Below are 25,108 nucleotides of genomic sequence, written 5' to 3'. Positions count from 1 at the left end.
AATGCATAGGCTATAAAAAATAAAGAGGATTTAAACTGAAGATATTAGATTAAGAATTTAAAAAAAAAAGCCCCAGAAGGCCACTATAAGTGGCTGTGGCATGAGAAAAAGATTATGTTGTTGTAAATAGGTAATCCTGGTTATCCTACTTTTACAGAAACATTAATTGTGTTTGATGTAACATACTCAATGCACATTGAATAAGTACACCATTTTTAAATAGTTTACGTACATAACCCTAAATTTTAGTCCACCAAACCAATGCTGCATGACCTAAAACCTACAGGTTCCTGCTATGAGCTGTTTTAATGAAGAATTGCAAGTTTGGATAGACATTTTGTTTGTACTTTAGATTCTTGTTTCATCATAGTCTGTTAAAATACCATTTTATAAGTAGCCTATATTATTACCTGAATATGTCAAACTCATACATCTTAACTTAAAGAAACGTATTCCTTATCTTCATGCCATATTTTGATGTTAGATATATGATATATTTTACCATGGAGTTCTGATGCATAGAAATGCACTTGGTAATTGGAAACTCTGACTACTATTTACACAAACAAACACAAAACCACCACCACACAGCCAGGTTCACTCCATCTTTCTTTATTTTATAGTTTATTTTTTCATTTTCATTTTGTTGGCAGTTGGCACATTTTTAGTACACATGGGACAATATACACAGGGTCCAACATCCTTTCCATCAAGCTTGTCTATGAGAGCTGCAGGAGCCAGACTACATTCATCATCTTTCTTCTTGTCTGTGTATAAGGAATCATATAAGGAATCAGATACACCTAACCCACATTTCTTGTTAAACACACACAACTACTTTTTTTTGCTTTTTGAATTATAGGTAACTTGCAATAGCTACCTTAAGGAGCTATTTCTACCCAACTTAATGCATAAAAATAGCTTTGTTGGTGAAAATCAATGCATTTGGATTCAGTGATGTTGACTAATATTTTTTACTTGAATAAAATCAGTTAATTTAGATGTTACTGTTATATTGTTTTGACACTAGGTGTCCTGGTGGGTAAGAAAGGGGAGAAGAAAGTGAAGAAGTTTTGGGGTAGGAACAAGAACGCTTTTGCTAGGTATTATAAGAACTGATAAGAGTGTAAATGTGTGCCTTGAAATGCAATGTAAGTCGCTTTGGAAAAAAGCGTCTGCCAAATGCATAAATGGAAATGTAAGGTACAGGATTTCTTGAAGACCTGTTTTTCTATTATGCCAGGAGTTATATTCCCACAACAAGAGATAAACAAGACAAAAGGAAACAACAGCAACCATCTGCTCTTATCATTTTAGCAGATCTGGTTAATCTTGTCAGTGCAATAATGATGACAATGATGAATAAGGCCCATGATTATGATGATTAATATTTTCATCATAACTATGCAGAGTATATCACTACAGACGGAGTGTATAATGTAGGCCTTTGCATCTTATATGCTTAACAGATTTATGATTTGATGCCTCTACCAATTTCCATAGCATATCAATAGAGAAAGAAAACAAGGGCACTGACTCAAATGTTGAAATTAATCTTACATAGAAGTTATTTAAATCGAAATACGAAATAGGTAGCAAAATACTTTCATCAGTTCCCGACAGATCAAACTCCTGGCAAAATACAGTCAATGTCACGCTGTTAATGGTGACTGTCTCATTGATGAAGCGATCTCCATTCTCAGAGATGCCATTGTTGGCTTCATCACAGTGGCAATTTTCCTAATCGCGAAATTTGTGTCTGCCAGGAACCAGAGCCAAAATCAAAACGAGATTAATTAACTCCCAGTGTTTATATTTATTATTTTCTGTTACTTCTGTGTTTACATTTTCAAAGACTGTTTGAAAACAGGCCATTTAAATTACATATTTAATGACACACACTAATTACACGTACATATACACCTTCAGAACTGCCTTAATTCTTTGTGGCATAGATTCAACAAGGTGCTGGAAACATTTCTCTGAGATTTTGGTCCATATTTACATCACGCAGTTGCTGCAGATTTGTCAAATGCACATCCATGAGGCGAATCTCCCGTAGCAGCACATCCCAAAGGTGCTCTATTGGATTGTGATCTGGTGACCGTTGAGGTCATTTGAGTATAGTGAACTGTCATATTCAAGAAACCAGTTTAAGATGATTTGACATTTCATGTTATCCTGCTGGAAGTAGCCATCCGAAGATGGGTACACTGTGGTCATAAAGGGATGGACATGGTCAGCAACAATACTCAGGCAGGCTGTGGCATTTAAACAATGCTCAATTGTTATTAAGGGGCCCGAAGTCTGCCAAAAATCCATGCTTTCATGTTGTTTATGCCAAATTCTGACCCTAGCATCTGAATGTCGCAGCACAAAAATCGAGACTCAGACCGTTTTCCCAATCTTCGATTGTCGGATTTTAGTGAGCCCGTGTGAATTATAACCTCAGTTTCCTATTCTTAGGTTCGACGTATTACATTCTTCTGCAAACCTCGGTTGTAATGAGAGGTGATTTGAGTTACTGTTGCCATTCTATCAGATCAAACCAGTCTGACAAACCAGTCATTCTCCTCTGACCTCTGGCGTCAACAAGGCATTTTAGCCCACAGAACTGCCACTCATTGGAAACTTTTTTTCAGATCATTCCAGGGCCGTATTAAGACAGTGTGGTGTGGTACCTCAAAGCCCCCCCCCACTTTATTTATTTATAATTTATTATTATTATTATTGTTAAATTAGTGTTCATAAACGAGTTATGTATGGTCTTTCAAGAATTCCAAGTTAATAATATAACAATTTACGAAAAATATTTTTAAAGCTTGTGTCATGTGGTGCCCCCCTAGTGGTTGTGAATTGTTGGTGCCCCTGGGCACTGGCCCAAGTGCCCTTATGGATAATCCGGCTCTGGATCATTCTATGTAAACCCCAGAGATGGTGGTGCATAAAAATCCCAGTAGATTAGCAGTTTCTGAAATACTCAGACCAGCCCGTCTGGCAGCAACAACCATTCCAATTAAATAAAGTCAGTAAAAATCCATTTCAAAGTCAAATAAATCACCTTTCTTCCCAATTCTGATGCTAAATGCATTGAACAGTATACCTAATAAAGTGGCCAGTGAGTGTATGTATGTACATGTCGATAGATATAAATAACATGAGTGCAAATTCAATTATAAAAATTATAATATATCTGTTATACTCTTTAATTTAATTGGTAGGATTAAGCAGCCCAACTTAGTAATGTAATTATGTTCCAAAGGTTTTATAGTGCAGTGCGATGATAATGTTAATTAAGCCTACAGAAGATTCTCTGCTTTTTGAACTCGTAATTGACTCACCGAGAGCTTTCAGGTACTCATTAGAGTTCTAAATTGAGATCATTTTCCAATAGCTGTTGTAATCATCTGGCATTTTGGATTAGAGTGTAAAGATTCTTTGACACTGGTGAAAATTTGAGGAGATTCAGTGCCGCTGCTTTTCTTCAAGATAATGTCTGCATGAATTCCTACATTACAAGTCCCAAATCCAATTAGAAATGATAAGTTCATCATCAGGTAAGGTAGTGTCTTTGTTAAAAGAGAAATTCTATTTCCCTCCCACAATTATGACCTATATTAATTAAGTGAATTTGGACCTAAGAATGGTTAATTTCCTCTGAAGGTACAAGGGATTTTTAGTAAGTGTATGTCATATGTTTTCACGTGTTGATTAATGTGAAACAGCATAAAATTTATTATTTTGCTTGCATAATCTGTCTCAGGTTTATAAGTTCAAAGTGTGCTAAACACGGCCCAGGTTACTAGTACAAACAGATCACTATTTTAAGTAAATTAAGACCCCAAAAATATATTTGGAGCCATTAGCATGAATAAAGGAAGTGGATGCTGAGTGGACTGCCAATGTTGGGAGCACATTTTTAGCTAAAAGGAACACCTGGCAGGAAGCCGTTGATAGACTCTGGGCCAAATCTGGAAAATGAATGACTGCACAGACTTAACCGGTCGTCGGTCTACAGTTATCAACACACTGCCAATTATATGCCTTTTGTTTTCTTCTTAAGTGGATGTAAGTGTCCTGCTTTAGTTCCCTTAATATTCATGTAATACTTCAGAACCGGTGAAGCATTTCTCAGCAATAATGAAAAGTGAACATATGCCAACCGGGATTTTTCAAAACACACACAAAACCGGCAGCAATATTTAATTTACATTCCAGCTGGTATGCCTTTATTAAACTAGTGTGTGGATAGAAAGTTCAAACGAACACATCAAGATGCATATGAACAGCAGAACGCAAAGCGTTTCTCTTTATTTCACTGATTTATGTATTCTTTTGTGTGCACAGTCACAGAGGCATGATGGGAAGGAAAGCAAAACCCTGCCATACTCAGAACCCAAGAGACTGACAGGCTCTTCAATCAGAGCGACAGCAGCCGGGCGGCACTGCGACTCGTCACATCATTTTTCCTTCAGCACATCCTCTCTGGAGTCTAATTACTTTTATGTACACAGAAGCTCCAAATCTGAGGACTGTTTTTGTTGCGTCCAAAACAATATCCTGACGCACCTGTTGTTTGATGGTTCACTTATAGTACAGCTTATCCCAGTGTTCTCTATACCACTAATGTAAATAACATCTAAATGACAAGCAGCGGTACCTACAAATGAATGTCGCTGGAGATCTTCCTCTGTGAGGATCAGAACAAACAAGCACATATAGATTGTGACAGACTATCACAGATGGTGTTTGACTGGTTTTCACAATAGCAGAGATGTTGGTGCACAGACAGACAGATAGATGTTGGAAAATGTGGCAGGAGTTTATATACTTTTAAATTGCTGGGTTTTTCTGGATCTTCTTCCCAGTGTTCAGTAGGGGGTGTTACTTTATAATGTCGGTACAGGTTTAAGCCTTTTTGAAGACCTGTTTACTCACAACCCCGGCGGCTCTCAGCTCCTGCAAGCAAGGAAAACATACTTAAAGGAAAAGTTGACCTAAATATGAAGATTCTGTGACTCACCCTCATGTCATTCCAAAACCGCATGACTTTCTGTCCTCTTTGGAACGCAAAATATATTTTGAAGAATGTCTACAATGAAAGTCAGCAGGGTCTTGTGGACAAAAACACTGAGACATCTTCTTTTGTGTTCCACAGAAGAGTAAATCATGTAGGTTTAGTTTCTGCTATAATTAACATGGTACATGTTCCCTAACAGTGGTTTTTTTTAGCACAATACAACAATGTACAGTACCAGTCAAAAGTTTGGAAACATTACTATTTTTAATGTTTTTGATGCTCTTTTATGCTCATCAAGCCCATTCAAACACATTAAAAATAGTAATGTTTCCAAATGTTTGACCTGTGCTGTGTATAATTTTCAACCAGATGGTGTCACCAATGTCCAGTTCTTTGGTAACGCTACAGCAACGCAGTCAGAAACGAGGTTTGGTTTATTATGCATGATCAAACGTACAGCTGAAGCCAAACATCTGTTGTTATTACCTCCACCCGTCATTTTCCAGTCAACTTCATTTAAAAATCCTATCAAATCATAATGATGGTTTTTGACCCCCATTAGAATTATTTCAAACAAGTTCAAATGTATTATAATAATCAATCTGTCATTGTTGTGCTTTTTCAGGTGCATCATCACAGGGATGAAAGTTTTGAGATTTGAGAATAGCTCTTCCCCCACCATCTGCCGCATAACTAAACAGTTTTAGAGATGCTGTACTGCATATGCCTTCAGCTATATTTCTGATATTATACTAGATGTATGCGAAACTACCATCCCTGATAGGGAATACCATCAAGGATGTTACAAATGAAATGCATGAGAACTGGCCTACCAAGTGAAGTTCATCTCCCTCAATCCAGTGGGTCCAGCCCCTCCCCTCGATCTCTCCTTTCTGCACACACACCAGTTTCTCTCCATCCCAGGTGATAGTGGTCTATAATGCATAACAGAGAAGGTGATTTATTTTTAACCTACACAGATGCAGCAAAAATACACAGTTGCATTAGGACTGCAAAGACACAGCGAAGCAGAACAGATTTTGCAATAGCAGTTGGAGGAGAAAAGCACATCTATAAATTCATCGACACAAAGATCAAATTAAATTGGTCCCATGTTTGCAAAATGAGTTTGCACTGTGATTGCATGCTGCACAAAGAGAAGTATGTTGAAAAGGCCTATTGGCTGGAATGAAGAGAAACAATGTCTGGCACTGTGTGGACCAAATGGGGCGAGTGATTTTTGTTCAGGACAAACCGGGTCACAACATCTTTACAAAATGCTACGTTTCAAGTGTTTTTTTTTTTTACTGCAACTCCAAAACTTTTTTTAACTTTTTTGAGTTATATCAAAAAGTGAACATGAACAATGCACAGTTTTTTTTTTTTTTTAGAGGAGACACATTCACATCTAGTGCAACACAACTAACAAATTGCTCATGCAATGGAAACTATAACAAAACTATAATAAAGAATACTTTGCATACGTTTATGTTCGGAACTCCATGCAGCTCCCGTACTACTATCCATTGGAAATGTATGTCATTTTTTGGAGCGAATAGGCAACCTTTGGGATTAAAGGGATAGTTCACCCAAATATGAAAATTCTGTCATCATTTACTCACCCTCAAGTTGTTCCAACAGAACAAAGAAATTCATACAGGTTTGGAACAACATGAGGTTGAGTAAATGATGACAGAATTTTTATTTTGGGGTGAACTATCCCTTTAAGCAAGAAACAGATTATTATCTCTACATATCTGCAATTGTCTCATCAGGTCTTAGATAAACCAAGTTTCTCCAAATGAAAGGAAAAGTTAGGGGAAAATGAAAGGAGAGAGAGTAACGCTTCTTATTAGATTAAAGAGCCAATTATTGCTCTCATTTCACACTTTTCCCTTTTCTTATTAGTTGAGATTGTGAACTGTAAATGACATGCACAAATAGTGATTTTCAAGGGCAATGAAATTATACAAATGGCAACCTTATAAGAGAATTATTACTGATACTGGAATGTTATAATATATATATTTTTTTGTGTGTGAAAATAGATCTAATAAACCATGCAGCCCCATTTGCAGGGCCACATGCAACATTTATTTAAAGGTAAGAAAAGTCTCAAAACTTCTGAGAAATTTTTGGAGAAATTTACTTTCAACATCTTGTGTCTCTACAAATAGGCAGCATCGATGAAGAATCAAATGTGTAATGTTGCAAGGTCATCTTACGTCAAATGGCAAAGTTTAGATACTAGCATTAAAGTTCTTTTGAGTAGTGCTTCACAATTAAAAAAATATATAAAGTATGCTTTTAAGATCTAAAGCCGCCAAGTGTTTGCCATGAAAGTTTGCTCACCATACACTTCCTGTCGTCCACTCCACTCAGATCCTCCTCAAACTCCTGACCAACCACAAAGTCCATGTTGTAGTTCTTGAAGGTGCTGAGAGTCTTTATGATGAAGTGATCTCCATCCTGACTGATGTCTTTATCAGGCTTCAGCAGGGTGGCAATCTTTCTAATAGCTACATTTATATCTGGAAAAGAAAATTATATGTGAAAATGTGAATTTCCCTGGAAACCCTTACAAAAAGGTATCCCAGGATTACCTTAAATATAAAAGGCTAAATGGTCACAATCTTCTCTGTCAAAAATCACCGCCATTAGAAATTAATGGGTAACAAGAAAAATACGAAAATACAGAGCTATTTTTGGGGTACAATCTACAAATCAGCAACGGTGAGGCAGTATTTGATAATGTCAATTTTTATCCAAATGCAAAACCTAGTAAGGAATTATGTCTGATAATGCTATTATAAGCAACTAGGGATTAAACACACTGTATGTATTAATATATAGTCCTATACTGGCATCCAGTGGCTATGTAAGGGATAACGTAGAGCGAGGCGGTTGTTATAGCGAATACAACCCCGACTTGAATCAGCCTGAAGGGGTTGTATTCGCTATAACAACCGCCTCGCTCTACATTATCCCGCTTATTACATGGCTATCTACCAAATAAATCAATAATTTGACACAAAATATTGATTTAAAAAGGAATTTATTGATTTAAAAACGATTGTATTGCTTCGGCTAAAGAAAATAGTCCGTTCCATCTCTACGGTTAGAATCCTGCGTCCATAGCAACGCTCTGTTTTTCATGGCAACGGTGTGTTATACTTCACAGCGGTCTGTTATCAAAAAATAACAGACCGCATTCTACATTAGAATTCAACCAAGCCATGAGCCATGATATTACATGTGATTACACATTTCTTCCAACAGATGGTGCAAATCTACCTTCCATGTATTGGATTTAAAATACCTTTAGTATGTTTAAAGGGGTCATGAACTGGCTTTTAAAAAAAAAAATTATTGTTGTCTTTTCATATGTTGACATGACGTTCGCTTGGTTTTTAGATTCAAAAACATCAAAATGAATAAGTAATAGACTATTTTCTACCCTGGTTTTGAGGTTTTGAGCCAAGCTCCTGAAACGCTCGGTTTTTATCGGCGTGCTGCATTGAAGACTTGGAAGTAAATGCCCACTGCTATGATTTGATAACAGTTTTGCATATTATAATGAGTTTCAATTATTGCGTGAATCAGTGGGCGGGGCTAAACAGGCAGTGTTGAAGTGAGTAGTATGAAGCTGCAGACTCGGAGCCTGCATCTACAGTCCCGCACCCAGAGTCCCGCATTCTCAGATCCCTCGAGACAGCGCCTCCTATCAATCGGATAAACATTTGAAGAACTTAAGCAGAAACTTGAGTATCGTCAATTTTATTTAGCGAATCATACTCATTCGATTTCTTTTTTTAATCAAACTACTTCATAGCTCATCGATACACCAACATATGAATAGGCACGTTCGCTGTGCCTGGTGTCAATAAAAGCTTTTATTGGACTAACAAGGAAGTTTTCAGTTCTGAAACTCTTATATGTCAAAAGCTCAAGGAAAATTTGATTTCTCAGTTCATCACCCCTTTAAGTTAGGCCTACTGTATTAATATTTGTACCATTTTTCATGGAAATAAATGGTGCATAGAGCTGAATATTGTCTAGTCCATGAAATAAAATACAAAATATTAAAGATGAAATATTATTGAAACAAAATAGCCTATATCCTATATTCAAATTAAAATGTTACATTATTGTGTTATTAAAAACAAGCGTTACTCCAAATGAGGGATAGGCTTGCTGAAGGTATTGCTGTAAAACTCACCAAGAGCTTTCAGGTACTCTTCAAAGTTCTCGTTGAAGATCATTTTCCAGTAGCCGTTATAATCAGCAACCATTTCTGATAAACTCTACTGACAGGTTTGTTCAAAGAAGATCCGATATCGCTGTAGCCTATCTCTGCGACCAAATGCTTTTCATCTGAAAGAACCCCTTATTTAAAACGGTTATAATAATCCGACGATTTGTGAATTAAACTTTCTTCTGTTGGACTATACTGTTATGGAAACAGTCTCTCCGCCCTAAAGTTTGGATCGAGAGCTTTTTGTTTTGTTTTTTTCATCACGAAAACTTGGCTACGACACCGTGCCATGTAATTACGTCACATAAACTCGGTAATTAAGAGCTGTAGAAAAGTGCAGTGAACTGAAACAGTCAGAGACCGACCGTGGCTAGTTGTCAGAAGGACTGTCTCTCGGTGGCTATGTCCTGAGTGACAAGTTGTCACATGGTTTTATCTAGATTATGTGTTAATTAATATGAATTATCAATACATTAAGTAAGTTTTGTTAGCCAAAACAATGCTTTTTGTACGTTACATGTTTGCAGCTTAATTGTTTTGTTTCATAATTTTCAAAATGTTACCTAAATGATTATCATCTGTTCCATTGTGACCATGTACCCAATATAATGTGGCAACATGATGCTACTGATACTAAAAACAAAACTCTTACTCATAACACTGAAAACAAAAATGTAATAAACAAAAATAGCAATTTCGGCTACATAAAATACAGCTGTCTTTTTGAAATCTTTTATAGTTACAGGTGATTAAACTTTTTATTCCATAGATTGTGTTTATACATATGTCTTATTTGTTCGTCAAATTTAAGAAAATTATGTTTTGTGCTTGATAAAAGATTGAACTCAATTGTCACTCCTTTCATCTGCCTGATGCTTAGCATCTTCTATGCAAAGCAGGGGCCATCTAGAAGAGAGGGACTGCTTCTGTTGAATTAATTCCTCCAGCTTTTCTTTTGAGACAGCATGAACAAAAGCATTCTTTTAAAACACAAACTCCACACTCAAAGACTGTCAGCAGGAGGGCTTCAACATAGCAAAAAAAAAAAAAAAAAAACACCCTTAAAGCTACTAGTTACTAGCTACTAAAGCTACGGTTTGAGCCAGAACACACTGTTGGTGATACAAGGACAAAAAGAAATTATTTAGATAGACATCACTTCAAATATCCCAAACCATATTCTTCTATTTTATTTTGTCAGAAACTCTTTTCCCCCCACGACAAAGCCTGATGAAACGTCTTTAGGGACCTGACAACATGAATGACGCTCTCTGTGCAAATGGAAATGGAAGAAGCAATGTTTGCTCTCCAAAGTGTAAAGGCTCTGTTATTTATCTTCCTCGTGACATTCAGCAAAAGTCAACAAATCTCAGACCTGCTGAACATGGACCTACAGCTCTGCAGTGATCTGGCAAATCTAACTCCTGCAGAGAGAGGATAAATTTCTAAATCCCTCTCCACACATTACACTAGGAAACCATGGTCATGGATAATGCTCACATTATACAAGACAAAAATACGAAACTCCTCTAAAGCTGCTTTCACAGGCAAGAGGGAATTTTAATCTTTTGAAACACATTTTGCTATTTTTTTGTGACAGGTGGTCACATTTAAAGTTGCTGGCCGAAATTTCAAAACAGAATTGCACAGATCCTAAAAAGAATCCATGTGATCGGGAGTTTTGCGTGAGGCCGAAAAAGTTCCCCGCGCAGATTTTGATGCTCATACGGATTCGCCGCGCTGACCAACATAAAGACACTTGGTTTGAAAGTGACTTCTGTATGTGCTGCTGTGCTTCATACATCTCTACACTGAAATCACTGAAATTTAGCTAATGTGATCGCACCTTTTAAACGAAATTCCGATGGGGGAAAAAAAGGTCCTCCGTCCATTACTAGTGTAGCAGAGAAGAGAAGTCAGTTTCCTGTTGGTCAACGTTGCAAATTCATGTTACCAACTTGAACTAAATGAGAAATCTTTGTGCGGAAATCTTTCGCCCAGACGCAATATTCCCAATTGCGTAGATTCCGACTGGATTTTGCGCGAGAAAATGGTACAATGTACAATTTAATGTGCAACAATGGTACATGTGACCGCACCTTAAAGGCCAATTCACACTGCACCGACAGAGGTGGATTGAACATGTTCAATTGGCAAAAACAAGCACCAACCAATGGCAACAGATGCCGAGAGGTAACACACTGATCCGGCAAAACCCGACAGTGTCTGTAGCCATTGGCTGTCATTTGTCGGTTCAGTGTGAATTGGCCTTTAGACCACCTCAGGCTCTGAATTCCCGAAAGCCTACATCAGTCTTGTATTGCTTGCATGGCAAGAGGTCGTAGTTTAACGTCTTTGTTCTTCATCTCGCTGTCTTGGGTATAAAGGTTGTGCTCTCTTATGTAATCAATGACACAGTCTGGTAAAAGATATTTAACACTGTGGCCTCTACGTAGGGCTCGTCGGATCTCTGTAGCACTGATCTCATTGTGTATCCACTCCCGAACCAGGAAAATGCTCTGCCGGTGCCTGGACAACAAGTCGGACTCATGTATAGCCCGGTCTGGCTGCAGGCTACCACGGCTCACGCAGACCAGTCCGAAGCGGCCCACCACCTCCTCTACATGATCGTCCATCCACAAACCAGGCACCTTAAACGTGTCCATGAAATCAGCTCCACAAAGCAGCTTCAACTGTGGGACGTCTGTAGGGGGGGAAATCGATCACATTACTGATTGTATATTTATTGTCATTTTCATCTTTTCAATGTATTCAAAAGGTGATAAGTAATGTTTCCTGTTTTGGAACCATTCAACTGTTATCAAAAAATGGAGCAGAAGGGCAGCAGCAGCACCTCATCATAATACTGTCAAAGTTGTCAGAAGGAGCGTTAGAAAACTGACAACTGCTTATGAAGCTGAATATGGTGCTTAACTTGAACGATGGCAGTGTGCAGAGCTAAGGCTGTCACAGAGACTGACACGATAATTTAGAAGACCTAAATCAGTGATATCTAAGAGATATTTTCGGAGTGTCAATCCATACAAAATTGCTTGCAGCACCCTTTTTTTTTTTTTTAATGAGTCTGTAATAAAAGGAAGCAAGTGCTTCTGAACAATATAAATGTGATTGCTCATTCACATCTTTCAAATTTCAATTTCAGTGTCATAATTTATTCTTTCAAGATCTGTACTTTTTTTTAAAACTAAAACTATTCAAAAATCTTTTCTTTTTTTACACAAAAAATAAAATATAAATATTAGTTGAAAAATGTAAAATGAAAAATGTATTAAAGTTATACAGAAATATTATATATTAATATTATATATATACTAAACAATAAAGGCATTCAATTCTTATTATGAATATTATTTAAAAAAGACAAAACTAATAAAAATGACAAACGCATATAAAAACCTTACTAAAAAATAAAAATAGAAAAATAAAAGCCAATTCAAAATATTAATAAATACTAGAATAGTCAAGTCAAGCCAAATGGATTTACACAGCGCTTTATACAATGGAGATTGTTTCATTGCAGCTTCACAGTAATAAACAGAAAAATAACAAATGTTAATGTTGCAAAAGTTCATCAACTTTGAAACGACTTTAAAGCAGCTCTACAAAAGACAATAGTGTCAATATTCACCTTAATGCAGTGTCAATGGAGACAATTAGTAGTATTATTAGCATTTAATTCTTAAGTAAAATAGTACAAGTATAATAATAGCATCTGCAGTGATAGAGCGATACTATACAGTCCCAACAAAATATGTCAAATTAACATAACCTTCTGCATCCTCCCTAACCTAGAACTCTGGAATACTGTAAATTACACTGTGGAAAAAGCGTTTCAGATTTGCATCTTTCCTTTAATGTAACATTTGCTAATACAATCAAAAAACAATGCTTAGTGAATTTCCCAGTCTTTCAAAATGTTATGGTGGCTCAAAGCATCCCACGCACAAAATTATATATTTGAAACCGGCAGAAATCTCACTTGATCTTTTCTCAATGCTTCATTAGAAATCATTTCATGGCCAGCAATGCTAGGGCTAGACCTCAGCAGTGAAATTTACAGCATATGAAAGAATCAATAGTATGCTTTTAACTCTAATTCTTTCTCTATAACATGTGTCAGAGAACTGGCTTTTGTTTAATCAGACATGAACGGCAGGGGGCAGGAAATGAACCTCGCAGGTCCACTAAAGCTCTTTATTTCTACTCCACGTGACTAAACATTGACCTAAAGAAATGAACGTGCACTGCATGGGGCTGGGGAAATACCACATGAAATGCATACATTCATGTAAAACAGTTATTAAAAGCATTGTGCACATTTTAATACAATCACTATTTCCAGAAAATCATAAATGGCTTAATTCAGCAAGTGCCAACTGTTCTCTGAATCGCCCAAGTTGGTCTTGCATGAAGGCAATTTTTATACAAAATTATCCCTGTGATAATTCAACATGAAATATAAAATTAAACGGATCTCTTTCTGAAAAAGTCAATGATTTTCAACGTCTTTTAGGTTAATTCCAACTGATGTGTTTATTTATCATTGTAATAGAAGGATGAGGAGGAGTTCCTTTATGTTATCTTCAGTCTACTGTCAAGCAAAAGAAAATACAGATGAAATAAACGGTATCAGAACAAAGGGTTTGCAAAGAATCATTGGATCCAGTGAAAGGTTTTTAAGATAACAGGGTTTTCGTGCGCTTGTGTTCTATCATTCTTGGCACTTGTCTTGTTTTAAAGTTATCCTGGCTATTAATCTCAGCTTCATTAATAGTCCGAGCACGCTTGTCTTAAGCCCAGTCATCCCGTGGAGGGTATTAGACTTCATTAGCATGCACCTCTAACAACACCCCCAAATAAAAGCACTTTTGAAAAGAGCGCTTGTGCTGGCCAGAAAGAAGACAAAGGCCTGTTTTAAATGCACCAGACTTATCTAAAGTGATTAGCAAAGACAGAAAATGCTCTGTTAGGCAAGAGAGGAGGCTTAGTAGAAACCGAATTGTGTGGAGAGGTTTCTGTGGCAATTTACGAAGACATACAGAGAGGTGGGCGGGGCTTACCAGAGGCTGGTCGCTCATTTGTGGGCGGGTCCTTGCTGTGGTGGTGCTGAGCGGCTATGTGGCCATAGTGGTACCTGTGTTTAGAAACAAACAGCAGATAAGCAACAGAGAGCATGAATGGCCATACTGTTTAGGTAATCAGCTTATGGACATGGGAGAAGCTTTACATTCTCACTGAATTACATGAGCCTATAGATTTGCATCTTAACTTCTCCAATCTCTCACAAGAGGCTTTAATGAGCTTTGGTGTTGCGAAGGAGTGTGGTTATATTACAAGGAGATAATTATTGAGCTAACAACAATTGTTAAATCTATATATCGCCCACATGCATGTGAGTGTTTAATGTATAAAGTGAATAGTGGATTTTAGGGTATAAGAAATATTTTTATTATTATTATCAATGTTGAAAACAGCTGCTGCTTAGAATAGAACATTTAAAAGAAAACCATTTATTTGAGTCTTTACTGTCACTTTTAATCAATTTAATTCAATTCAATCTTGGTGAATGAAATGTTTTTTAAATAAATGAAACCTTTCTGATCCCAAACGTTTGAATGGAAAACGGTTAGATGAAGACATATAGATGGATTTTCTCCTCTACAAATAGATCATTGTTATGCATTTTGTATGTGAAGGATACAAGCAATGTTGACGTCTACCTTATGCAACAGCCTTTTCATAAGGAGTGTACCTTAAAATGCTCACTGGGTTTTAGAACAGAGCCTGTATGGCACTATGTCCTTTAAACTGCAAGGGCATATAAGCAATTGTGTATTTCATCCAGTTCTGCCAGGAAGTAAATTACGAACCTAGAAAGATAAAGTCCTGGCACGGGCCCCTGGCGCAAGAGCAGCCATCCTCCTCCCTGGCATCTGAGTATTAATTAGCCACCTAAGGGCACAGCTAACAATTGCCATAAAAAATTTGAGTACCCAGAGGGATCCTTAAAAAGTCTCTTGTTACTATCTGAGGGATTCAAGAGGAGGAATGGCCCATCAAGGTAAATAGAGGGGACAAGAATTTGGCATCGGTACAAAATGAAAACCACTAGAAGGGTGACAGGGTGTCTCATATTGTCTGTGGCAGAATCTGAGGAGAATGGAAACTGTGGCTGTTATGATGGACAGCCGGGCTGGAATGAGTCACGTCAGTGCCTGGCTATTTGATATATCATACACAGGGAATTTAAGGATTCGGCTCCAATAAAGTTTTGGCTTTAGCTCAGCTCAGATGTTTCAAAGATGACAGTGAGTTTGTAAAGTCCTTCATAGAGGGTAATGCAAGGTGAATTCACATATAAAAGCAACAAATTAGGAAGATAGAACGGCAAAATTTAAGATTTCTACAGTAAAGATTGAATATCAATATTCTATAGCTGCTTTTCAGTCTTACTCTTTTATATTCTTGTATATATTGCACTGTATAAATTAGACTTCTGGGAATTCATATGTGAGATATAAGACTCTTTAAGTCCTAATGCTCACCATCAGTTCATTAAAGTCAACATCATGTAACTGTATGGCGTATCATAAACTTCGTATTATTTGATATTAATAACACCAGTATATTTAAATTTTGAAGTAAAGAAAAAAGGCAACTTTTCTACATTTACAATTACATTAATGCATTTGGCAGATGCTTTTATCCAAAGCGACTTGCATTGCATTTCAAGGTACACATTTTGCATTCTTATCAGTTCTTGCTTTCCCTGGGAATCGAACCCATTGTCGAACATTGACGAACCCGTCATGCAAGGTCTTGCTCTTTCTATCATCAAAGATGATTCTAGCTATAAACCTCTGAGCATTTTCTGGGAAAATGGAGGTATAATCAGCATCTGTCAAAACCAGTTAATGCTTCCTTTACAGTAAGTGTCCCAGTTGTGTTAAAAGACTTCAAAAAGTTTCTCGTCTTGCCAAACTTTTGACTGGATAAATGATTCACATTAGTCATGGTAAGAAGCCAATGCAGTATACTTCTTCACTAAAATCTCTCTCTCTCTCTCTCTCTCTCTCTATATATATATATATACACACACATATATATATATATATATATATATATATATATACATATATATATACATACATACATACATATTCACCTCATGGTCACCACAGTCTCTGTCCAATCCGCCTGCTGGCTCTCCCAGTCATCTACGGAAACCCAGTCAGAGCTCTGCAGGGCCAGTCTTGCCATAGCAAGTCGGTGTTTCGAAGCAACAAGGCCCTGTTTACCATAACCATCACCGACAGGAGATACAATGCCACCCACCACACGATACAGACCTGCGAGATAGAAAAAGGCAACATATCTGACCCAAATTGAGTCAAATACATCATTATCAGATGTCACATTTAAAGCATACCACAGTTCCTGTAGCTCAAACATAATATTTCTAGGGCTGTGAAAAGATTAATCGCGATTAATCGCATCCAAAATAAAAGTTTGTGTTTAAATAAATATGTGTGTGTACTGTGTATAATTAAATTTGTATATATAAATACACACACATGCATGTATACATTTAAGAAAAATGTGTTATTTATATATATAAAAAAATATATTTATATATAATATAAATTATATATAAATATATACAGTATATGTATGCAAATATTTCTTAAATATATACATGCATGTGTGTGTATTTATATATACAAATTTAATTATACACAGTACACACAAATATTTATTTAAACACAAACTTTTATTTTGGATGCGATTAATCGCAATTAATCTTTTCACAGCCCTGAATATTTCCTTTTTTCGCTCATCGTCGTCGCTTAATTTTTGTGTAATTAAAGTGTTATTTTGATTCTCTTAAGCTATGGTAAAGAGACATCCAATTTTGCATTGTGTGTTTTGTGCATTTTGCGGACGGAGCAATGAAGGGAGGGATGTGGTTGATTTCAAATATCAATAGTGTTTCTCAGAAATGACTTACTGCACCTTTAATGCATCTGTCTTAAAATGTAAATCAGTGGCTTATTAAATAGACGTTGATTCCTTTTCTAAGTGCAACAGCCCTACAAAAGTCACTGCACACAAATTAACACAAGCTTTGCATACACAGGCAGACTCTAATGAGTTGCTGAATGCTTAATGTTGTAATGCCTTCATTTTGCATAGTCAAGATGATTTCTCATCAGACTACAATTGTTTTTGCATTTTCTCATTTAGCTGTATGTGCAAGACATTATAAAACAGAATTTATCAATGCAATTAATTAAAAAGTCAGTTTTAATCTTTCATAAAAATGGCAATAAACCACAAACAAGTTTCAAGACACTCTTGAGGTAATATAATACGCAATGCAAGCTATTTGGCTACTTGTCAAGCTATTTCTGCAAGTAGTTTTTGGAGTACACTGCGTACAGTAAATAAACACGAGCAAAAATGTCAGTGTGCAGCACCATGTCGAGGCTGTTGACAGGAGCAGTTATACCATGTCTGTACTGTAAGCTAGTGGTGCAACACAACAAATTGTTCCAATTCTAATCAACACAACTTAAAATTCTTGCTTGCATTGTAGACACAGTGTTACAGCTGCTACAAAGCCTTTTTTGCTAGTAAACTTTGGGTATTAGCTTATGCAAGCACATTTTCACATGTTAACTAATGCAAAAGCACTGCTAAGAGCATTAAACATACACACTTTGCATTTGTCGCTCATTCCTTACAGCCTTATACAATGGAAAGCCTCTGTATAAAAAAAGATGTATTTAAGCACAGATTTAGACCAGGGTTATTTTCATTATCTGAAACTAAAACTGAACTGAAATAAAGCTGAAATAAAATAAAATATAAATATTAGTTGAAAAACTTAAATTAAATGAAAATGAGAAAACTTTATGAAACATAAATAGCAATATTTAAAAATAAATAAATAAATAAAATAAAATCAGAATTCCAAGACTTAAACTCGTGATTCAGTTTTTTTTTAAAGTTTTTTTTTCTTTTTTCGGTATGGTTCACAATTGCAAGTTTGAAATTTGTATACTTCTTTTTCTTTTTATATATTTTGACTTTATAAACTCACAATTGTGAGAAAATGTGAGATATAAACTCGAAATTACAAGTTAAAAAGTCCAATTCTGAGAAAAAAAATGTCAGATCACAATTCTGACACTTTCTTGCTATTATAAGTTTATCTCACTCGCAATTCTGATTTCTTAACTCGAAATTTTGAGTTTATATTAAATAGTTTTACTATTTTTCTCGCAATTCAGACCTTTTCCCTCAGAATACCGAGAAAAATAGTCAACAGCATTGAGAGATAGTCACAATTACCTTTTGTATTTTTTATTCCGTGGTGGAAACAGAAAAGCACATAACCAAGTAACTAAAAATTAACAGGAAAAATAAAAAAATAAAAGGTAATTCTAAATATTATTAAAGCTATAATAAAATAAAAAATCTCTGATTTAGACATACTTCAGACTAGAATTAAACAAAAAACTAATCAAAATGCAGTTATAACAACAGAAATCACTTCAATGTGACAGGCTCAGAGGGACAGTGAAAAGGAGGCCAGTTTGGGCCTGATAACAGATGATTGCCCATTTTAAGTAAATGAACAGTTGGCACCAACCTGTCTGGTGCATGTGGTCTCTGGCCAGCTCAAACAGACGCATGTGCTGGTGGGTAATAGGGTTGAAGGAGCCACAGGCCAGCAAAACCAGAGGAATACGGCCAGCCATTTCAGTGTCTCAAACCATAGTATTCTGGATAACACTACAATAAAGAAAAACCTTAATCACAAAGCAGCAAATATTTGAAATATGAGCACAGAACTAAATGCTTTGCTATGAAATGGAAGTACTATAGTATTTTGGAACAAATTATGTGATATATGCATATTCAAGACAATCTATAATGTTCACACTATAACCAAGTAGGATTAATGAGGGATAAACATACAGCGCAATATTTAATACCAAATAAGTTACAGTAGTATGCCTAAACTGGACTTTACTCTCTTTGCAATGAATTAGCCTGTGGATTATTGATTATTATGTAGTAAGTTGACCAGATTTCTAAAATGTAAACCTTTCCTAGTTCAGTGGTCAAAATATCACAAAAATATCACTTGTTATTATATATGAATTATATAGGGACGTTTTTGTTTTTTAATTCCTATACTATTATTATAAAGTAATAATTATGATGATGTTTTCAGGTCAACCTGACTGGATTTAATAGGCTACATTTCATTAAAAAAACACACACTATGAAAAATAGTAACTATTGCAAATAGCAAAACAGTATTATATTATAACAACATTATAATTTTATGTTTAAATGTGAAGTGTCTTATTAGGCTAATTGTTGTGATGTATGTTAATGATGTTGTCAACAACATTTCTGAGGAATCCCTCATTGATCACTGAAAGGCTTTAGTTTAGCTAAATGTAAAACACGCTTATACAGTAGATAGTGTGATAAACTGACTGTTTTGTAAGCATTGGACTCAGCATTAAAAAAAATTTGTGCCCAAGTATACAGAGCAACAAGTGCAAATTACACACTGGACAAGGCACACTTTGTTGACAAAACTACACTGTCTAAACCATACTCTGTAAACATACACCTATTATTTATTAAAATAGGTAAATAGATGGACAGATGGATGCAGAATACATAGTGTAAATTCTGGAAAATACAAAAAACCCTGCAGTGACAAGTATGTATAGGGCTTACAAAATAGGGAAAAAATAGCACATACAGTAACACAATGTGACAAGGTCAAAATAACCAAACAAGAACACGTAATGTGACTTAAAAACACATGCATAAAATAAATCTATAAAAGCTGGTCATGTGATCAAAAAGATATAAGGGAAGAGATATCAGGTTATTGATATACATACTTTGATATTGAATGATTACTGTATTCATGTTCCATGAAATTTATATAATACTTCTAGGCACTACCATATCCAAAACATAAGGAAAAATGAGGCTAGTACAGTTTGGAGAGCAGTAACAGTTAAAATCACTACAGTAAAATGAAGTGGTTAAACTTAAGAGCTTCCAGTAAAGTAAACTCAGTTATTTTCTTAAGACTGTTTAATTTTGAATTAAGGTTAGTGCATTTTTAAAACGGATTTGAAACCTATTTATTTAATTTATGAGACAGCTGCCGTTATCTAATAAATATGCAACCAAACAAAATGTTTAAGGTAAATGTGTACCTCATCCAAAGATCTCCACCAAGTTTATGCAAATGCTATATGCTATATCGTTAGCCGTATGTTACACTATTAATGTCCCCCAGAACATTGAGATAGAAAAACACAGTTCCTATCTACAGGGCGACAGCGGCCACTAGTGGCGAAAACAGAGGAGGCCAGCACATTCAATAAGAAAGAGACTATTGATTTCACACTGCATTTAATCATAATGACCGACCTCCTTCGCTCTAACTGTATCTTTAATGACAAGGACTCGTTCAAAGTCAAATGATATGAACTGTCGGTTCTTAATCTGATGGAGCAAGTCTTGTGGATGATTAAAGTTCTCATTGGGCACAATTCTGAAAGCAAGGCGATCTTAAAACACTCTATTATCCCTTTTAAGACCTAATATGAAGTGAATTACTCATGTGGAACTGAGATTCTGTACATTACAGACTCAAATGGGGCGCAAAAGACATCGCTAACGACTCTATTGAAACAGTTACTCCATAGTCCAGAAACAGTTACTCCAAGGATATAGATTTACATCACCTTCACTTTTTTCCATTCTAGCCTTTCATGCATTATGTATTACCTTTTTAACATAAATATCTAACCTGCGGGAGAGAGAAAAAAGGCTTTTCTAATCACCCTTCAAGGGGCCTTTCTGTTGCCCTTCAAAAAGGCACTTTGCACAAAACTACCCTAATTATAGCTACTAAAGGGGAAATGGGCTGTAAAGATCCATACTTTGAGCTGCTCTAGCTAATGTGACTAATGTTGTGCCACACGAATGGAGTCATATTCTTTGTATTGCATCATGCAGAGGTGATGGGCTTATAACCAGACTATGTTTGGCCTTCACAATGTCATCTGGCCTCTTTGAGGTCTGCATTTTTGCATCATGTATGCCTACAGATTGATCTACCTTAAAGTACAATATTAAAAAAGAAAATTTCACAGCACAAATCAGTCACCTATAGGGTTGCCATGAGAATGTCTATTCCTGTCTCACTCTCACTCACTCCTTTGCAAGGCGACCTCAAGTAGTTTCTAGGCACAGTAGGCAGTAATTAAGCGCAGATGACTCTAGGGTGACCCCTCTTGGGAGGTAGGTAGTACTGCCACAGATACTGAGAACTCTCCAAGGTGCTGAAAAGATTGACTCCACGAGCAAATGATGGATTCAGAGTCTAACCGAGGCAGTGAAAAACACATAAAGCAGATAAAAAATGTAATATCTGTGGATGATGCATCACCTCAACTGTGGATCCTAAATAAGTGATTCCTGCAAGAGAGGAGTTCAGACTTCATTTGAACAGATTGCTCTTATAAGATTTTAAATAGAATTGGAATTAATTATTTAGAGAGCTCCATAATAGCAAAAGACACAGCTAAGACATATTACAGCTATATTATGAGACTGGAGAGAGATGTGGGAATAAGACACAAAGACTGAATATCAATAATAAAAACAGGTAGGCCTATTTAACCTTAGAGTCACGTGACTGTTGATATAAGTGTATGTACAACAACTAGTTCCTGTCTTTGCATCTGATTAGTCTAGCGCTAGCGGCACTAGAACTTTCACTGTATCATTTTGCTTGTCTGTGTTTGTGCATTCCAGACAAGTGTTGTTATTAGCTAAAACGAAAACTATTAAAATTATATATATTTTTTTAATTGAAATAAAGTAAAATAAATATAAATATTAGAAATAAATGGGTTTAAGCTGAATTAGCCAACTAAAATTACTAAAAGTAAAACGGATATAAAATTAAATTTGTATAGAATTAAAAAAAACTAAGAGAAATGAAAAAAGCACATAACAAAAATACTAAAACTTAAAATAAATTAAAATGTAAACTGTAAATGTAAAAATAAAAGCTGATTTAATATATTAATAAATAGCTTACTATAAAAGTAGGCTATATAAATAGTACTAAAATAACAGATGGTGTTCTCGAATTTTTAGTGACTCTGCAGGTTACATAGTAACGCCAGAAGGTGCCAGCAAGCGACTGTCTTTATAAGTGAATCATTGACTCATTCAGACAACCGATTCATGAAAAAACACATTTTTCAAAAGATTTGTTCATTCGTTTGCGCATTCAGAATAGAAACATCCCTACTGGGTGTTGCTTCGCGTTTCTTCTGCTGTGGCTTTGTTTGGATCAATTCACATTGACGTCGCAAGAAGGGACAAAATAACTGGCAATACTGTGTCTTCTATAAGTTACTCAGTATCAACTTTTTGTTTATTGCTGAGAATATTATGTAGGCCTACATAACGATCAACATTATACATTTAGAAAGACAGTTGAGTTCGAGTTGGGATTATTGGTAGTCTGAACACACAAGTGTATCCCTCACAGCCTCGCTTTCATAGTAGGCCTACATGTCATGGCGCTGCTCTGAATAAGGTCTATTGTCTCCAATTTTGTCATATAGCACAATCACCATGGCTCACCATTGGTGCGAACTTCTCGCTCTAAAGCTTTGAATGGAGAACAAGTGACCATACAATGTTGTTGCTTCTGTTGATGTATTAATATCCTGCTGGTGGAGTAATTAAAGATCGCAATCCGAAACCGAGGATATCGCTGCAAAACTTAAGCGAAACTGTGTACATCATCCATAATACACTGGCAGCTAACCTGCTTCAGGGATTCTTCCCGTATAGAGAACTCTCTTTCCTCTCATGTCTGCTCTGTGCGGGATGTTTAGACTTGCAGATGCGTTGATAAAAGAGTGAAGAAGCTTTCACCTAGAGCAAATTTACTCAACAGAATGCATCCCCTGAAATGCAACAAGCCAAACGATTGGAATGAATGAGCGCAAATGTTTTTTCCAATCTATCAGCTGTGCAGGTAAATTAGGTTTCAGGAAGACTGGGGAAATAATATGGCATTTTAAACCAGCTCATTTTTTTTTCAAGCAACTAAAACGATTATCAGAAATTCCCGCAGGCTTTGGCGAAATTGACATTTAACTAAGAAAATATTGGGAATGAAATGAGCGGAAGAATGCGTTGTGGGTTAGAATTTTAAATGGATTTCTGAAAGTTTTCTTTCTCAATTGTGAAGAAACCCTTTTTTTTAAAGCACTACAAGCATTTATAGTACCTCCTATTAAATGATTTCACTGTCTTGACCTGTCATATTTACATAACGCAGATCTTAATCTATTCATAATTGAGTGATTTTTTATAGCTCAGTATCTAAAGTCACATTATTTTCTATCACGTTTGTGTAGTATTTTGAATGTTTTAATTGCCTACAGGAAGGTGTTGTTTACTGTTTTTTTATATCTTTCATTGAACCAATAGCGCTCTCAAGAGAGTAGGTGGAAATGAGAAGACCTTCAGTTCATGGCTGAACACTCATTAAAAGCTTTTCCATTCAACCTGTGCACATGGGAAGTCCACATTACACTTGCTCTTTTTCACAGCAGCTGACAAACCTCACTTCACCTGAGGGGAAAACTTAGGTAGGCCATGAGTCACCGTGAGAATGAGAGTACAGAAAACTTGAGAATACACTCCGCATGTAAAGTGGTAGTTTTCACAGAAAAGAGGTTATGATTTAGTACACATATGGTTAATGCATGGGAGGACACGGAAATGTAATTTTCAAGGACAACCATGAAAAAATTGCATTTCAAATCAGTGTGACTTTTCAAAATGTAACATAATCATAAGAAATTCTGTTAAATTCCAAGTGTGAACAAACAGCGTGAAAATTGTACAACTTTGATTTCCAGCATTTGATGTACACTACGCTGTTAAACACCATATACAGGTGGTAAAATGCAAGGCTTTAAAAATTGAACATTAAACATAAAATATAACATAACATAAAACACTATAATGTACATAACTAATAAAAAAGTGAAGGACAACACACACAGTATACATATAATTAATACTTTTGACTTTTACTACAGTATTTTTGACAATATACATTATATTTGACAAGGTAACTTACAGTTAACCAAATCAATTGTTTAATAAAATGGCATCAAATAAATTGCATCTCAAGGACTTATAATATGCACACTCATGTGTGTTCGCCGCCTACTGAAAGTGTTTAATGTTGTATGATGATTTACAACCATGTTTTAGATACTTTTTACCATAGCCAATGAAATGCAAACACGATGATATAAGCCATCAAGAAAAATTCCCAGCACTGTTGTTTTTGTTATTGTTAGTCATTTTTAATGTGCCTGGGAGGCACAGGACAACAGCTACCCACCTTGGGAGAAGTCTTGTCATTGGATTAAGATAATGATCATATCAATAATAAATGAGAAGGATGTTTTGATGAAACATGCTGTGTGTTTACACTGTGCTGCCTCACATAAAATACAATATTGAAAACTCATTTTAAAACGACCAATAAGCACAAATGTAAGCCAGTTTCTAATATCACATTTAAAGCATCAACATATAAAATTCACCAGCATAGTATTCAAACAGGGCTTGAATAAATGCCTTATCATAGGTCAAGATTAATTGCTCGAGGAGTGACGTAGCAGCCTGATCCTTGGGGTTTAACTCGCGCAACGCGC

The 25,108-nt window shown here is 35.9% G+C and overlaps 2 protein-coding genes across 2 annotated transcripts; both read right to left on the bottom strand.

The window, feature by feature from the left end:
* Nucleotides 1–4,276: 4,276 nt before the first annotated feature.
* LOC311086518 (retinol-binding protein 1-like) lies at nucleotides 4,277–9,647 on the bottom strand. The gene is made up of 4 exons (XM_084119436.1): nucleotides 9,240–9,647; nucleotides 7,373–7,551; nucleotides 5,854–5,955; nucleotides 4,277–4,959 (listed from the first exon to the last, which is right to left on the bottom strand). The coding sequence occupies exons 1-4, from the start codon at nucleotides 9,310–9,312 to the stop codon at nucleotides 4,909–4,911; spliced, it is 405 nt and encodes a 134-aa protein (XP_083975562.1). The 5' UTR covers nucleotides 9,313–9,647; the 3' UTR covers nucleotides 4,277–4,908.
* Nucleotides 9,648–10,447: 800 nt separating this feature from the next.
* nmnat3 (nicotinamide nucleotide adenylyltransferase 3) lies at nucleotides 10,448–20,643 on the bottom strand. The gene is made up of 5 exons (XM_084119433.1): nucleotides 20,555–20,643; nucleotides 18,952–19,094; nucleotides 16,462–16,645; nucleotides 14,357–14,430; nucleotides 10,448–11,979 (listed from the first exon to the last, which is right to left on the bottom strand). Exons 2-5 carry the CDS (start codon nucleotides 19,058–19,060, stop codon nucleotides 11,585–11,587), a joined length of 762 nt encoding a protein of 253 aa, XP_083975559.1. The 5' UTR covers nucleotides 19,061–19,094; nucleotides 20,555–20,643; the 3' UTR covers nucleotides 10,448–11,584.
* Between the last annotated feature and the right edge of the window lie 4,465 nt (nucleotides 20,644–25,108).

The sequence above is a fragment of the Abramis brama genome (assembly GCF_963993115.1).
Source record: "Abramis brama genome assembly, chromosome: 7".
Taxonomy (NCBI): domain Eukaryota; kingdom Metazoa; phylum Chordata; class Actinopteri; order Cypriniformes; family Leuciscidae; genus Abramis; species Abramis brama.
The sequence above is the reverse complement of the archived record's forward strand: the minus strand, read 5'-3'. Positions and strand labels throughout refer to the sequence as shown.